The sequence below is a fragment of the Colias croceus genome, chromosome 20 (assembly GCF_905220415.1).
Source record: "Colias croceus chromosome 20, ilColCroc2.1".
Taxonomy (NCBI): domain Eukaryota; kingdom Metazoa; phylum Arthropoda; class Insecta; order Lepidoptera; family Pieridae; genus Colias; species Colias croceus.
The window spans coordinates 6,731,313-6,746,733 of NC_059556.1; the positions used below are offsets into that span (position 1 = coordinate 6,731,313).

General features: G+C 33.4%; 1 protein-coding gene across 1 annotated transcript in view; it reads right to left on the bottom strand.

The window, feature by feature from the left end:
* The window catches only part of LOC123700672 (chromatin-remodeling ATPase INO80), a 32,850-nt gene extending 19,659 nt beyond the window's left edge, over positions 1–13,191 (bottom strand). Inside the window, exons 1-18 of the mRNA XM_045647948.1 lie at positions 13,067–13,191; positions 12,635–12,880; positions 11,729–11,934; positions 11,093–11,287; positions 10,170–10,261; positions 9,727–9,922; positions 9,145–9,282; positions 8,629–8,825; positions 6,078–6,276; positions 4,893–5,072; positions 4,233–4,488; positions 3,783–3,929; positions 3,365–3,505; positions 3,158–3,279; positions 2,397–2,689; positions 1,746–1,963; positions 1,194–1,300; positions 389–550 (exon numbers count right to left, since the gene is read on the bottom strand). Of these exons, the coding sequence (XP_045503904.1) occupies positions 389–550; positions 1,194–1,300; positions 1,746–1,963; positions 2,397–2,689; positions 3,158–3,279; positions 3,365–3,505; positions 3,783–3,929; positions 4,233–4,488; positions 4,893–5,072; positions 6,078–6,276; positions 8,629–8,825; positions 9,145–9,282; positions 9,727–9,922; positions 10,170–10,261; positions 11,093–11,287; positions 11,729–11,934; positions 12,635–12,872 (3,087 nt within the window). The 5' untranslated portion in view covers positions 12,873–12,880; positions 13,067–13,191. The remainder of the gene's footprint in view (positions 1–388; positions 551–1,193; positions 1,301–1,745; positions 1,964–2,396; positions 2,690–3,157; positions 3,280–3,364; positions 3,506–3,782; positions 3,930–4,232; positions 4,489–4,892; positions 5,073–6,077; positions 6,277–8,628; positions 8,826–9,144; positions 9,283–9,726; positions 9,923–10,169; positions 10,262–11,092; positions 11,288–11,728; positions 11,935–12,634; positions 12,881–13,066) is intronic.
* Positions 13,192–15,421: the final 2,230 nt, after the last annotated feature.

The window sequence follows — 15,421 nt, forward strand, 5'->3', positions numbered from 1 at the left end:
CCTCACAAACTTTCGCATTTATAATATGTATTAGTAGGACTTATATTTTATGAGCATTTCCCAAAAAAAAGCAGTGGTGGGAACCTCCGACTTCAAATCGTCAAGTCGGGGTTCCAAGACCAGGAAATTAACTGATTTTTTTTCAATTTATCTGCGCATGCAGGAAATTAACTGAATTTTCAATTTATCTGCGCATGTCTATAACATCACCACTGCTTTTACGTTGAAGGAAAACATCATGATGAAACCGAAATTCCGAAGAATCAAAAGTACGACGACATGTGACATCTGCCAACCCGCACTTGGCCAGCGCGATGGATTACGGCCTGATCCCATATCCCAGAAGTGCGAACAAAATAGGCTCGTGATGATGATGATGATGACTAACCTTTTGTTGCACAGTATATAAGAAAGTCGGTAAGGGTGTGGGCACATCACAATGTACGATCGGCGGACGCTCCACGTGCGGAAATTCCGCGGCTTCTATTGGCTGCTTCTCGACCGGTATCACACCACCATCTTCCGTCTTTATTTCGGTTAGCATTTCCGGCTAAAAAGTGCACAAATATTACATCATACAGATATAATTAATATAATTTATTAAAACTTAAAAAAAACGCTAAAACTCATGTATTGTTATTTTTTATTGTACGCTAAAACCAATGAGTGATAATAATAAATCTGTCCATTTGAAGTGGGTCAAAATCAAATATAAAGGAGTTGGATGCATAAAAATATAGTTGAAGCTAATAAAAGCGTGATAATAAAAGAAAATTTCATTGTTTGTTCATTTTTTGTAATGGATAAATTCAAAAGCAAGCAGTTTACCATGAAAATCCATAATAAGTCACATTTTTTATACTATTTCTGATCCATCAACAAAGATCCCTCATGTCTTGGAACAAAGAACTTTATCACTCTTCACTACATAGTATAAAACAAAGTCGCTTTCTCTGTCCCTATGTCCCTTTGTATGCTTAAATATTTAAAACTACGCAACGGATTTTGATGCGGTTTTTTTTAATAGATAGAGTGATTTTAGAGGATGTATAATATAATTTATTAGGTTTTAGACAAAGCGGGCGAAGCCGCGGGCGGTAAGCTAGTATTAAATAAAACCAAGGTTTTCATGAAATACTTATGTAAAGTCTAAAAATATACCCATGAACATAAAATTTATTTAAAATACATACCACTTGTCCACTGGCCTCTTTCAAATTCCTTGTTCGCATCGCTCTATGTTCTATCGTCTCTGACATATAATTTATCGTGTGATTTGTATGTGTATAGAATGGACCACCTATAAAAGAAGACCAATCCATACTAATATTATAAATGCGAAAGTAACTCTGTCTGTCTGTCTGTTACTCAATCACGCCTTAACTACTGAACCAATTTGCATGAAATTTGGTATATTTATATTTTGATACCCGAGAAAGGACATAGGCTACTTTTTACTCCGGGAAATAGGATAGGTTTTATTCCGGAAATCCCACGGGAACGGGAACTAAGCGCGGTCGATGCCGCGGGTGGAAAGCTAGTAGATAATAATATGTTTAACTATGGGCAGAATTTTATAAAAAAAGGAAGTCATTAGTAGTATAAAATATGAGAATTAATTGCTAAAATTTTAACAAGAGCTAAAAGGAATAATATTAGCTAAAGCATATCAATTCCCAAACACATTAAAAATTACCCCAAATACTACAACAATACTTTTTAAAAATTATACTGATTAAAATTACCTTCAATCCACAATGGATCTGTGAACAGCAAATCTCTCCACATAGTGGAATCCTGTTTCCTCCTCTTCAAGACATCACCATCGGGACATACCAATAACATATGTTTACTCATAACTTTGTCAAATTCTTGTGTTCTCTCTAAATCACTATCGTACCACCATTCTTGCCTGTGACGTAATTTTTCGTACTTCTCCATACTATCTTCTATGTGTAACATACTGAAATAGAAAAATGTTGGAAGTAAGAGATAAAGAGATGTCTAAGCGCGAGCTCCGAGGAATTTTAAGGAATGTTAATGTTCAAGTTAGAAATGTGTATTAGTCGATATTACGCTATCGATACTAACACATCTTAGAAACCAAGGTCAACACTAAACTGGGTTAGTGCGGGGTATGGAGCGACGATCGAGTGCGCAAACTGCCTTTTACTCATTTTTTTTTCAATATTTAGTAACTTTTTACAAACTAACCATTTCGATTTAAGTTTAAGATTGAAAAAGATGGGTTAAAAATATTAACTTTTCATTCTACATTAATATGAAAGTAGATGTTCATTACAAGTTTTACAAAATTTCTTAGAGAAAGGTGATCTATACACATTATTAACAAAATTAAGTTATGTACTACATATTATTATTACAAAAATACTCACGCATACAGCCACCCGCACACCATAACTCTATACATTTCCATTGGTGACAAATCCATGAACCGCATAAACGAAAAACACTTGTCACTATCACTAACACTTTCACTAACACTTCTGTGCACATATTCAGTTATCAACACACTAAGTTTATTATACAATAAATGTCGTTTTGAAGGTATGGAACGGAGTAGGATACAGTCTTCGGCAATAATCTTTGGTATATTGTAGTCGTCGACTTGCATCGCGAACGGGGATTTGACGTCGCGCCGCTCAAAAAGTTCTGGGTGATTGCATACCTGGTAATAAAGATATTGTTATTCAATTGAATATACACTAAAGTAGAAGCCATCTTAAAAAGGATGGTTTTTTTTTTTTTTTTTTTTGTAAGGTGTTTCTCAATGTTAGCCAGAAGGGCATTTTAACGCGGACGCGGGGGTGAACTGAAGGTTCACCCTGGTAGCGACATGCACAAGGGCGTCCCCCCTTGACGGGGATCTCGAACCTCGGCTTGGGCTGTCGCTTGAGTGGAGGAGGCCAGAAGGGCCCTAATCGGACGGGAAAAAGGATGGTACGATCATTTCATTGACGACGAAAAGGAAATAAAAATAATTATTTACAATAAAATGTAAACAGAGTATTGAAATTTAATTTTGATTTTATATTTGTGCAGTATAGAAAAATTTAATGCTTTCTTTTACTTTTGAGCATACCTTAGTTAGAAGTCATTGAAAAAAGAAATCTAGAAAATAATGTGTTACACTCACCTTCCTAAATTGCATAACTAAATTCATAAGATTTGAGGTAAAGTTTTTGTCAACATTATGTCCTGATTCCGATCCAATTGTATAATGTAATAATTCTTCAATTTTAATTTTCTTTTTTAATGCTGTAAAAAAATAATTTAAAATAGTGAATACACAATTACCTGTACTAAACGTATTTAATAGTAACTTATTCAAAATACTTCTTACCTATATACAATAATTTTTGCCTTATAGTAAGTGGACAATGCACCATAATCTCAATTTTGTCCGATAACTCATTTTCTACGTCTTTCTTGATTCGCCGCAACATAAACGGTTTCAATATCATATGCAGTCGCGATAAATGTTCTGTAAAATAAAATCAGTACTTGTATTCATCTTTATTATGAAATATTTTAGATTTCTCCGCTTTAAATATAATAAAGCGTTGAATGAAAGAGAAGAAAGTAAAAATGAAGAGTTGGCAAAAAAATATCTAATAGTTTTATGGCATTCATTAGTTTTTCGTATTTTTACCCAATTTCAAACATATTACAAACATAAGGCTAAGAACAAATTATTATCAACTCAATGTATATCAGTTTAATTTGAAAATTAAAAACATTTAAGATACAATTCAACATACTTTCATCAATAGTGCTCTTATTTTCCGCGTGACTTTCAATATCCTTAGAGAACCATTCGTTAAACTCTTCATGTGAGTCGAAAAGTGTCGGCATTATGAAATGTAGTAGCGCCCACAGTTCCGCCATACTGTTTTGTATTGGTGTACCTAAAATAAAAAATAAGTTTAAGTATTATTATACTAAGAATAGACGTGAAAACCTAAATTATGGTAAAAAAAAATATAAGTAAATTTTTGTACACTCGTGTAAAATCTTCGATCGATCTTACGTAAAAATGTTTTGACGCAACAATTCAATAAAAATCTTACCAAAAGTGGTTCAAACCAGTACTTCTATATAATCATATTTAACTTTAATTCTAATAGTTAAATGTTACATGTGTATAAATGTTTTTTCTTTCTTTCTTCTAATACACATTATAATTTATGTATATTTTATTTCATACTAACCTGACAACAACAACCGATTCCTGCAACTAAAGCCCAGTAACAACTTCCACCGCATGCTAGCCGAGCTTTTTATAGCTTGCGCTTCGTCCAATATCATATACTGCCAGGACACACGGTTCAGGTACTTAAGGTCGGAGACCACAATCTGGTACGATGTGATCACCACGTGGAAAGCCGCTTGCTGTGTGTGCAGGTCCTTACGTTCCCAGAACTGACGGAGGATCTTACGTTCGCTGGGACTGCCCCAGTATGGTACCTGGTGGGGATGATATTTTAGAGTAATGTGGCTAAGATTCAGTGTACAAGAATATATGTGGGAGATGGACTTTAATTAGGGGGAAAATTGGCGCTTATTACGGTGCTAAATATCTTAGCAATTACGACCTCAGTGGATGCAGCCATGTTTAAAAGTATATCTCTAATGAGACAAATAGGGGGAAAATTGGCGCTCATTACGGTGTTAAATATCTTAGCAATTACGACCTCAGTCATGTTTAAAAGTATATCTCTAATAATAATTTTTATTAAAGTCCAAAGGCAATGTGGATATTTAAGATTCCCTACTTGTTTTTAATTTATCAAAGAGACTGATTAATAGTATCCAAATTTAACAACATTTAAATTTAAATAAAATAAACATTCATAGTTACTAAAACTTACCACTTTAAAATCCGGTACAAATCTCTGCATTTCCTGTTGCCAATTATGAAGTGTAGAAGCCGGAGACACCACCAGGAAAGGTCCCCATACACCAAGTCGTTCAGCCACATGACATAGAAACGCTATACACTGGACCGTTTTGCCTAGACCCATCTCGTCTGCTAGTATACCACTGATACCCTGTAAGGAAAAGTAGGGTTAAGAACCTTTAGCTTACTAAGGAGTTTTTACGTAAGAATAGTATGTGAATAGTAAAACAGTTATTGATCAACATTGCAGTTGACATGTTACAAACATTGTACAAACTGTTAGATTAAATATGTAACTGGAGGGATTTACATTTGGTCGAAATTTATTTACTTTTATATAAACCAAATCTCACCTTAACCATCATATCACATGAGACATAATTTAACGATTTCTCGTTGACAGATTATAATATCCCCTACAATGCATAGGTTTGGTTTATTTACAAACTACAAAGAAAAAGGAGCTCTGTCAATTCCCAACCTGCACCTGACATGGGAAGATTAAATTTCTGGCAAAATATGTAACTGCAGTGTAATTTATTGCATTATAGTCTAACCAGAAATATGTATTGCGTTCAATTGCAGGTAAGTGTAACAATCTCAATCTATAAATTAATAAAGAATAGAAAAAATTCGATCACGAGGCGGGACTGGAACCCGCATCCTTTCGCGCCATTCCGGGGCGGATGCATCCGCTATATATACATAAATTTATATTTATAAAGCATTTGAATGCCATAAAACCAAAAATATAAATTCAATCTCAATCTAATAAAAAATCAATCACAATTATTCGACATACTAAAATCTTGTGAATCTCGCAAATCCGTAAAATTGTATCTACCTGTATTTACACTTTTACTGTAACCCCACCCGATCATACAAGTTAGCGAGCCAGCCAACGCGAGCTTTCATCGCCTCGCTATAGGTGGAGTTGAGAAATCAGTCGCATACGCACCTGGTCATACAAGTTAGTGGTCTCTTCTCTCAGAGCGCTCCCCATCCGTCTAGTGCAAGCGTGCGCGAGCTTTCATCGCCTCGCTATAGATGTAGTTATGACATTAATCGCACCTGGTCGTACAAGTTAGCGAGCCAGCCATCGCGACCTTACATTGCCTTTCTATGGTTAGAGTTGAGACATTTTTCGCTCACCCACCTGGTCATACAAGTTAGCGAGCCAGTTCATCCCTTTGAGCTGGTAGCCCTTGAGCGTGCCGCGGAAGATGGCCGGCTGGTCGTGGTCCCGTCTCTCGGAGCGCTCCCCGCCCGTGGCCGCGTCCAGTGCGAGCGTGCGCGCCCGGTCAGCGCGGAACGCTTCGCGCGCGTTGCGGGACGCGCGGGCTTTCATCGCTTCGCTGGAGGTGGAATTACAACTTTATTTATTTAACACTATTACACATATTTTTACAAAAAGGAAAAGAAAATAACAATTCTCATTTCTCATACAGCTTTATATGGATAGAATAAAGACACTGTAAATTGTAATCTACCAAAAGTGTGAGGGATTCTATAACCTGTAACAAAGTTTTAAACTAACACAGGCTTTAGTTTCCCCAATTATTCTGTATTATTTTAAACATTTTCAATAAAAATTTATCTATTTATTTATTACGTCTATTAATCGCGATAGGGATATGTTTTCGCCACACAATAAGCTACATAATAATCCAAGTTAAATTGAATTATTCTATTGTGAAGTTGTAGTTGCTTATGATTGGATTTTCACATCATACTTATCAATTCCATTTGTTCCCAACGAGTAACACCCTCAAATGTCACACTGTTACTCGATGGGAATGTTTTTAAGAAAAAATTCCCAACCAGTCACACTGTTACTCGATGGGAACTTCTTATTAGTAATTTCCCAACCAGTCACAATATTACAGTAGTTAATGAAAAGAAGAATTAAATCGGTTTTTACTTTTAAAACATTTATTCGTCTTATTGCTGGTGATTCTCCTTTGAACGTTTTATTCTTAAATAATTAAATAAAATTACAATACCTAAATACATACATACATACATAGACTCACGCCTGTATCCCCGAAGGGGTAGGCAGAGGTGTAATATTACACCCACATCTCGCCATCTATATTTAAGTCCCACGTAATAAGGGGGGGGAGGTACCTAAATACAATCAGCTTTATATAATATATCAGAGTAAATCATCACATTTTACAACAATTATCAGTTCTAATTTCTAATGTTAATTTGAACTTTAAACAATTTTCCAAATACATATAAGTAGCCATAAGTATGTTGTGACAATTAAAATTATGTATAGCAAAATAAAGTTATGATAAGCCGGCAACATCAGTTATCGCGAGTGTGTAATGGCGGTTATTTTCCATGCACATTTAATGTAAAAATAGCCCATCGCACAACAAATGCACTCGAATCTTGGCATAATAAACTAAATAAGACCATTGGAACAAAACACCCGAATACTTATTATGCATTTCTTGCACACAATTGAAGAAGATTCTTCTCAGAATACTGTCAGAAATGTTCTGAAACAACAAGGCAAACCGTCAAAAAGAAAACGGGGTAAGAAATCTATATCAAGAGACGAGTTTATTCAGGAAGTGCAGCTGGAATTAACACAAGGTCTTATTTTCAGTTGGCCATGCTTTGGAGATTTCACTAGAATTAAGAACTGATACTTATTGTAAAATGTGGTGATTTACTGTGATACATACATAAAGGTACAAACATAAGGTTGATTATATTTAGAAAATTCTTCTTTAAAGTTCAAATTAACATTAGAATTAATAACTGTTAATTGTTGTAAAATGTGATGATTTACTGTGATACAATACATATAGGTACAAACATAAGGTTGATTTTATTTAGAAAATTCTTCTTTAAAGTTCAAATTAACATTAGAATTAATAACTATTAATTGTTGTAAAATGTGATGATTTACTGTGATACATGCATATAGGTACAAACATAAGGCTGATTATATTTAGAAAATTCTTCTTTAAAGGTTCAAATTAATATTAGAAATAAGGACTGTTAATTATTGTAAAATGTGATGATTTACTCTGTTATATTATATAAGGCCGATTGTGTTTAGATATTGTTACTATGACTAAAACATTAAAATGAGAATTACTAGCAATATGACGAATGTTAACGTGTAACGTCCGTAATTAAGTAACTGTATTTACCAATGTTGTTATTTTGTTGATTTTAATAAAAATTTAAAAAACCGATTTAATTCTTATTTTCATTTAGTTCAACAGTGTGTTCCCATCGAGTAACAGTGTGACATTTGAGGGTGTTACTCGTTGGGAACAAATGATCAATTCATATACTAGAACTAAAATTATTTATGTAAAATATACGTGCCGTAAAAAATACGTGTGTAACGCTCGCGCGCGCTTTCGTCGCATCGCTCTAGGGTTGGTTAGATATTGATAGAATTAGGTTTATGTTCAGCAGTAAATAACTAAATATATAGCCATATTAATTATTATTAATTTGCATTCATTTTTAAGAAAACACATCATGGATAATTTGTAATGTGTTTATACATTACCCTCAAAGGCTGAAAATGCTCATTGAGCGAAAAAATATCTCACAATGTGTATAGTCAAAAAGATAAACATGACTAAATTCGTGTTATCATTCTTTAAATCATTTACGATGCATTCTGACAGTTCAAAAACCGACAATAATAAAGTATCAAAAATTATCAATACCTATCATAATTATCAATAGCAGCGAGCCTCGGGTCCCTGTCTTCGTCCAGTTGTCTCAATATCCTGTCCGCCCCGCTGTCCCCTTCGTCCGTGGTGTTCAACTTGCGTTGCATAAAATGTGCGTACAGTTCTGTTTGAGTTATCAGGAAGTTTAGCTTTCGACGTTGACGCTTGGCTTCCATTAATTCTACGTCCATCTGAAACAAAATGCATTTGTATCGCACTTTTGAAATATTTTTCTTTAAAATACGACATTTTATGGAAAGTGATTGAAACAAATTATGTATTATTTTACAAACATGAGAAAAATAATGTTCGAAAATTAATTTAAATTATATTAATGTGAGATTACATAAGTATTTTCAGGCAATCAGCATAAAAAAATGTATCACAAGGGCAGTGTGGACCTACAACTGACTGGATTATTTTATATAAAAGCTCTGTTGATATTGATAAACACCTCAAATTACATAAACACCTAAAATGTACAAATTAAAAAATCCTTATTATTTTTACCTTCCTCTGTTCCTCCGCTTCTCTTTCCATCCTCCTTCGAGTCTCTCTTTCAGCACGATCGTACCGCCGCCAATACGCTTGCATTTCACGACTCAATCGCTTGCAACGCCATACTGTTTCCTTCATGTTCTTTTGTGACTGTTCAATTAAAACAAATAATGTGTTTAAACTAAAATTTATTTACTATTTTTATTATTTATTACTACATAATAATTATACTATATATTGTAAACAGAATTATTACACTATAATTTGAACATTAGAAATTTGCAAGATATTCATTTATGAAATGGTTTGCAAATAAGGACTAGAAAAAAAGAGCGTGTGTGCTGAGCACATATTATGTAAGAAGTGAAACTTATTTGGCAATATTTAAAGGTACCAAAATGGTCACCTTACTCTGTAATTGTGTTGCCATGACGCGACCTTGAAATTTTACTCTTTATGCGCATAAAGAAGTTGAAAAAAAGACTTGAAAAAATTCTGCATTCTAGAACTCAATTCTGCTAGTAAATGATGTATTCTGACGATTCAAAAGTAGTAGAATGGAAAAATTAATAAATGTTTGAGTTTAAAACCCACCTGCATAGCAACATGTCTCCAATGCTTACTACACAACGTAGCTAGCCGTTTCCTCTGCAACATGAGTTCTCTATGTGTTGCTGTCCTTGCTCGCTGCACTTTACCCAATTCCTTTTTAACGAGCAGGAACCAGTGACGTTTACGCCGCGCTGTAAGCGCTTCCGGACTCTTGAGTGTGGAGATTTTCTTTCGACCCCTAAAAGCAAAGATAATAATTATTTTATATTTAAATAATAATAATAAGTGATTAATTATTGTCCATATTCATCAATATTCAAAAAGGAGTTCAATATTTTCATATTCTATCAATCAGTTTTGTTTTTACTAATTATGAATTTTTTTTGAATTTTTATAGAGATTTTGTAAAATATTTCTCTATGAGATTGTCACTGAAACAATATAAAGACCAATAATTTTTTACAAACATTTTTGTTTAAATTTACCTGACACCAGACTTTTCAGCAATGGTGAATTCATCAGTATCATTCTCTTCTTTAATATGTTTAACATGATCCTCCCAGTCTGTGCCATCTGGCTGCAAATTAAAAACAGACATTCATATTAAAATATTTATTCATCCTACATTAAATGTTAACTTATTTTTTAAATATATTATATTGTGTTAATTTAACTTTGTATTAGATGACAACATGAGAGCTCCCTTAAATATGTAAATATATTATTTTTATAATTATTATTAAAATGACAAAAAAAATAGATATTCTCTGAAATTTTCAGATTTCTAAATATTATTGTTGACTAGCTTCCGCCCGCGACTCCGTCCGCGCGGATGTCGGTCTTCGCGTGGATGGTTTATTTATCCATTTTGAGTACCTCTGACAATAACATCTTATAAATATCTATTGGACCCAATTCCCAAATACGGCTAGGCCTATAATAATACGCAACGTGTGTTCGCGGTTCTACGGAACAACGTCTATGGATAAAACTGAAAAATTAAGATTATTTTTTTTCTACATATTTTTCCAGGATAAAAAGTATCCTATTTTACGCCCAGGATAATAAGGTATAATTATACCAAGTTTCATCGAAATCGAACCGCTAGTTTTCACGTGATGCCTTCACATACAGACAGACAGACAGACAGACAGACAGACAAAAATTTTTTTAATCACATATTTGGGTTTGGTATCGATCCAGTAACACTCCCTGCTATTTATTTTTTCAATATTTTCAATGTACAGAATTGACCCTTCTACAGATTTATTATATGTATAGATGAGATAACCTAGTGGATGCGGGACAGACAGACAAACAGCGAAATATCAGTAATAGGGCCCATTTTAAATTTTTGGTATGGAGCAGTAAAAATATTGGTAAGACGAAGAAAAGTACAAAAACTTACAACATCACTTCCATCAGCCAGACCTTCTTTAGCCCTAACTTTTCTAGACTTCTGTGGAGGTCTAGACAAGCCTCTATCTGAGGGCCTGCCTCTTCTGGCTCTGGATGTCACCGGTGGAGGCCTATTTATACGTCTTTCTGGATAACGGTCAATAGTAGATAGTAAACCAGCTCCGTAATACATATATCTAGAGTTCTGTAAAAAAATGTTTAAATTGTTTTGAATTGTTGAAAATGAATAATAAGAATAATATATTTGTTATATACAAATATATATATATATAGCATAATACAAAATTAGGTGGTTAGTTCATTATTTAATGAAAAAAAAAAAAAAATTGCTTTTTGTGTTATGTACATAGTTTTCACGATTATCAGTTCTGTAGTATTGATTGTTCAGATAAATGTATGATTATATTATAGTAGATATAACACAATTCTTTGTAACTGAGCATTTCAAAACAAATATCAACCACAATCCAACCCTACAACTAATTTTTGCCTTACTTTTAATTTAAGTAATTTACATTAACTTGCTCAATTCTCAATACATAAACTGATAATGTTACAATGCATGCCAAAATGCTTACAGATTAGGTATTTGTTAATAGTTTTAGAAGAGAATATGTCAACTTACACTTGGATCCTTATAATAAGATTTAATATATTTGTTATGAAACTTTCTCTCTTTTAGTAAACATTTAATTCTATAATCTTTAGCAGCGGGACTATCATCATCGCTACTTGTATCTGATTCTGACGAGAGGAGGACATCCCGAAGCCACTCTCTTTCCTCACCAACTGATGACAAGTTGTACAATCGGAGACGATCACTCTGTCTCTCTAAAAACATGAACAAACTGTTAGTGACCAAATAAATAAGGCATATTTACATGATATTAAAAACTGGGGCCTTAGACAAACGTACGTAACGCCATGGAATAGAAACTGCTAACGCTAATTATTGACATAAGCTCATGACATTTTGGTAATGGTTCGATCACACTACCAACGACGCAGACGACCACGACCAAAGTTCCAATCTTGCCGAAATTTGTTCAAAATCAATATTAAAATCTCCCGTCATTCTGGTACTCAGGAATAAAAAAATTCGAGGTCAATTAATAAAAAGAAATAGGGTTTTTTGCGATTTTCGCCGAGACGGTAAGTTTATCATACAATCACCTGAACCAAAATTGTATATAATCTAATTATCTATAAAAAAGGTTAAATACATTTTTTTCTAGGAGCCACCGTTTCTATGAAAAACCTGTTTGTTTATCCATTGATCTCAAAATTTTTTTTTCCAAACACCAATACGACAGGAAATTCTTAAATTTCCTTTTTAATTGTGTTTTGCACAATTTTATTTAATTGCGACTGGATGAAAATTTTGTTCGTGGTCGTCGTTGTCGTTGGTAGGGTGACCGAATCCTTATGCAAAACATCATACGCTTATGTCAATTTCTATCGATAGCGTATTCTATTCCTTGGCGTTTTGCCGTTTGGCTAAGGCCCCTGGTTTATTATATTATAGCATTACCTTGTTTTGATGTGACTACACCATGCATTAGCTTGTCCCCTTTGGACAGTTCATTGCTCATTGATAAGATATCTGAATCTTCGCCACTGTCGCTTCCACCATCAGAATTTAGTATTCTTTCAACTTGATTCACAAATGGTCGGATATCTAAGGCGGCCTCCAAACGCTGAATATGTATAGGTCGAGCAACTTCATGTCTTTTTAATACGGTCTTAGCGACCATGGACTTCTCAGACATTTCAAATCCTGGAATGACGAGGAAAGTTAATCTTCCTAACCTAATAGACTACTACTTATACTTTAATACCCTTAAACGATACGGAACTGTTCAAAACAAACATTTGCGAATGCCGTATTGATATTTCATGCCTAATGTGCGAAATGAAGTACGATAGGACTAAGTATGTGAATATTATGAAAACTTTTACTCACACCAAATTTGGGTTCCCCAGAATGTTGGCACGTTGATTACTTAACACAAAATTCCATAAGATTAACAAAATGGCGAACGAGAATATTCGACAAATCGCTGTCAATGTCGCCGCCCAAGCGGCGCATTGGCGGCGCACATAACTACTCATTTCGTATTTGAGCTTGAAAAAACACGAACCCGCCATAACAACGAAAGAACTTTGACATTTGAAAATTTATTGTACAGGTCTGCCATTGGCTAAAATTAACAGTGACGTTTAATCTACCAATAAATGCAGTAGTATTCGTAGAAGAATCCAATAGAGCAAGAAGATATTTTACCCAGAGACATTTGCAATAGAAAACAAATGTCTACAGGCTAATCAAATAAGAGCGTTTTCACATTGTCCGGTCCGATATCGGATATCGGAAGCCGATAGCCGATATCCGATATCGGACACAATTTGCCCTTTCACATTAAAGTTTGGCTAACGAAAGATGAGACTGGCTTTTTATTTCGAAAATTTATATGGCAACACTTATAATTACGTAATTGTCATTAAAACCTCAGTTGTTGATGTGTCAAAGTGAAAATTATTTCCGCGTTTTTAGTGATTTCTAATTGAAAACGAGACGAAAACATTGAAATGCGACTTAAAAAAGGTTCTTTTTACTATGATTAGTAAATTTGAAAAGAAACAAGTTGAAAGAGATGTAGTTTTCAAGGAAAAATAAGAGTGTTTACGTGAAATATCTCAATGCATTGTTAAGTGTGACTTTGATATTTTGATACTATTCATTTTGATTGCATTGTTTAATATTTATTATTTTGCAGGTAACATGGATGATACCAATAGTCCAGTTATAAACTATTCAAGCAACAATAAAAAAAATTGAATGATCTGTTTCGTTCAAAATGTTTAAAGACACAAAATCAGTATCTTGACGAGATTTCTTCTATGACCGGACCATGTTATTCGTGTTGAAGATAGTATAAAAAACGAAATGGAATAACTGCAGAAATGGAAGGGTTCATAATAAGAGTCAGAGATAATAATAGTGATTCTTACTATTCACTCGCGGTTGAATTTTTAGATTTAATATGATTATATTGATTAAACAAACTTTAATTGTATTTTTATTGTGTTTTTTCTTGCTTTCATTCGGAGTTCTTTTTTGTCTATCTGTATCACTTAACTGTACTAAGTATATTACATATAACAATATTATAAAGATGAAGAGTTTATTGTTTTTTTTTTGCTCGTAAGAGAAAATAATAAATAAAAGTATTAAAACTATATTTCCAACTATAACCTAAGTTGCCATATGTTTATTTTTTGAATTTGCCGCCTTTTTCCAGTCTCATCTTTCGTTAGCCAGACAATATCCGATAATATCGTCCCGATATCATGAGTGTTGCCAGAAACTGGAAAAGTAGATATATGGAGAATTAAAAAAAACAGTGGATGCATTTATGTTACAAAAAATAAACTTTATTTTAAATAAAATAAATAGTAATAAATAAACTATGTTTTTCAAACCGGTTTAATCTGCTGACTGCGGAGTTTGGATTTGTACCCTCTGCAGAGTCAGAATCTAGTTTCAATATTCAATTTCATTGTGAGGCTTGTTTTTTTTATATGCTGTTTTTCTTTTTTTAATAATAGAACATGTTGTGTGGTCGTAGTGTATTTTAGAACTTTTTTTATATTAAATCATGTACGACTGTTATGTTCTTATACAAATAAAATAAAATAAAATTCAACTCAGTATTAAAGCGACGAAACTGGCAAATATAAATTCAAATTACATTTACAAATGTAGGTGCTGTTATCTACCACATAACAGTAAATTATCTACGTAGTACCACAGACTAATAATAATATAGCCATATATATAATCTAAGCATACGAGCCATGACAACCAAAATAGTAAACAAGCCAAACAAGCTCAAAAGTCGCCGCGCGTTCTTGACAAAATGTAAGGTCGCCGCTTTCTAATTCTGAAATTTTAGAGAAAACTAAACAAAATTGCGGTATTGTAAATTTTCTTTTCAATAAAAAGAGTTTGATTTAAAAAAATTCAACTGATAGATCGTAGTATAATTGTACATACAGTAAAAATAACTACAAAAAAGAAACCGACTTCAAAAACAGCTGGAAAAGTAAAATATAAAAAAGATTTGATATTATTAATTACTTAATATTATTTAGATGTGCTATTTATTATACAGGTTTGATATCGGCGCTAAAACAAAGCACTAAATCTGTGACTCAATGACAACAATACAATAAACAGCTTACAGCACAACAGTAGTCCAAGTAGGAAGAGGAGCGAGGCAGAATGAGTAAATAAAGATAAAAGACACTAATATTT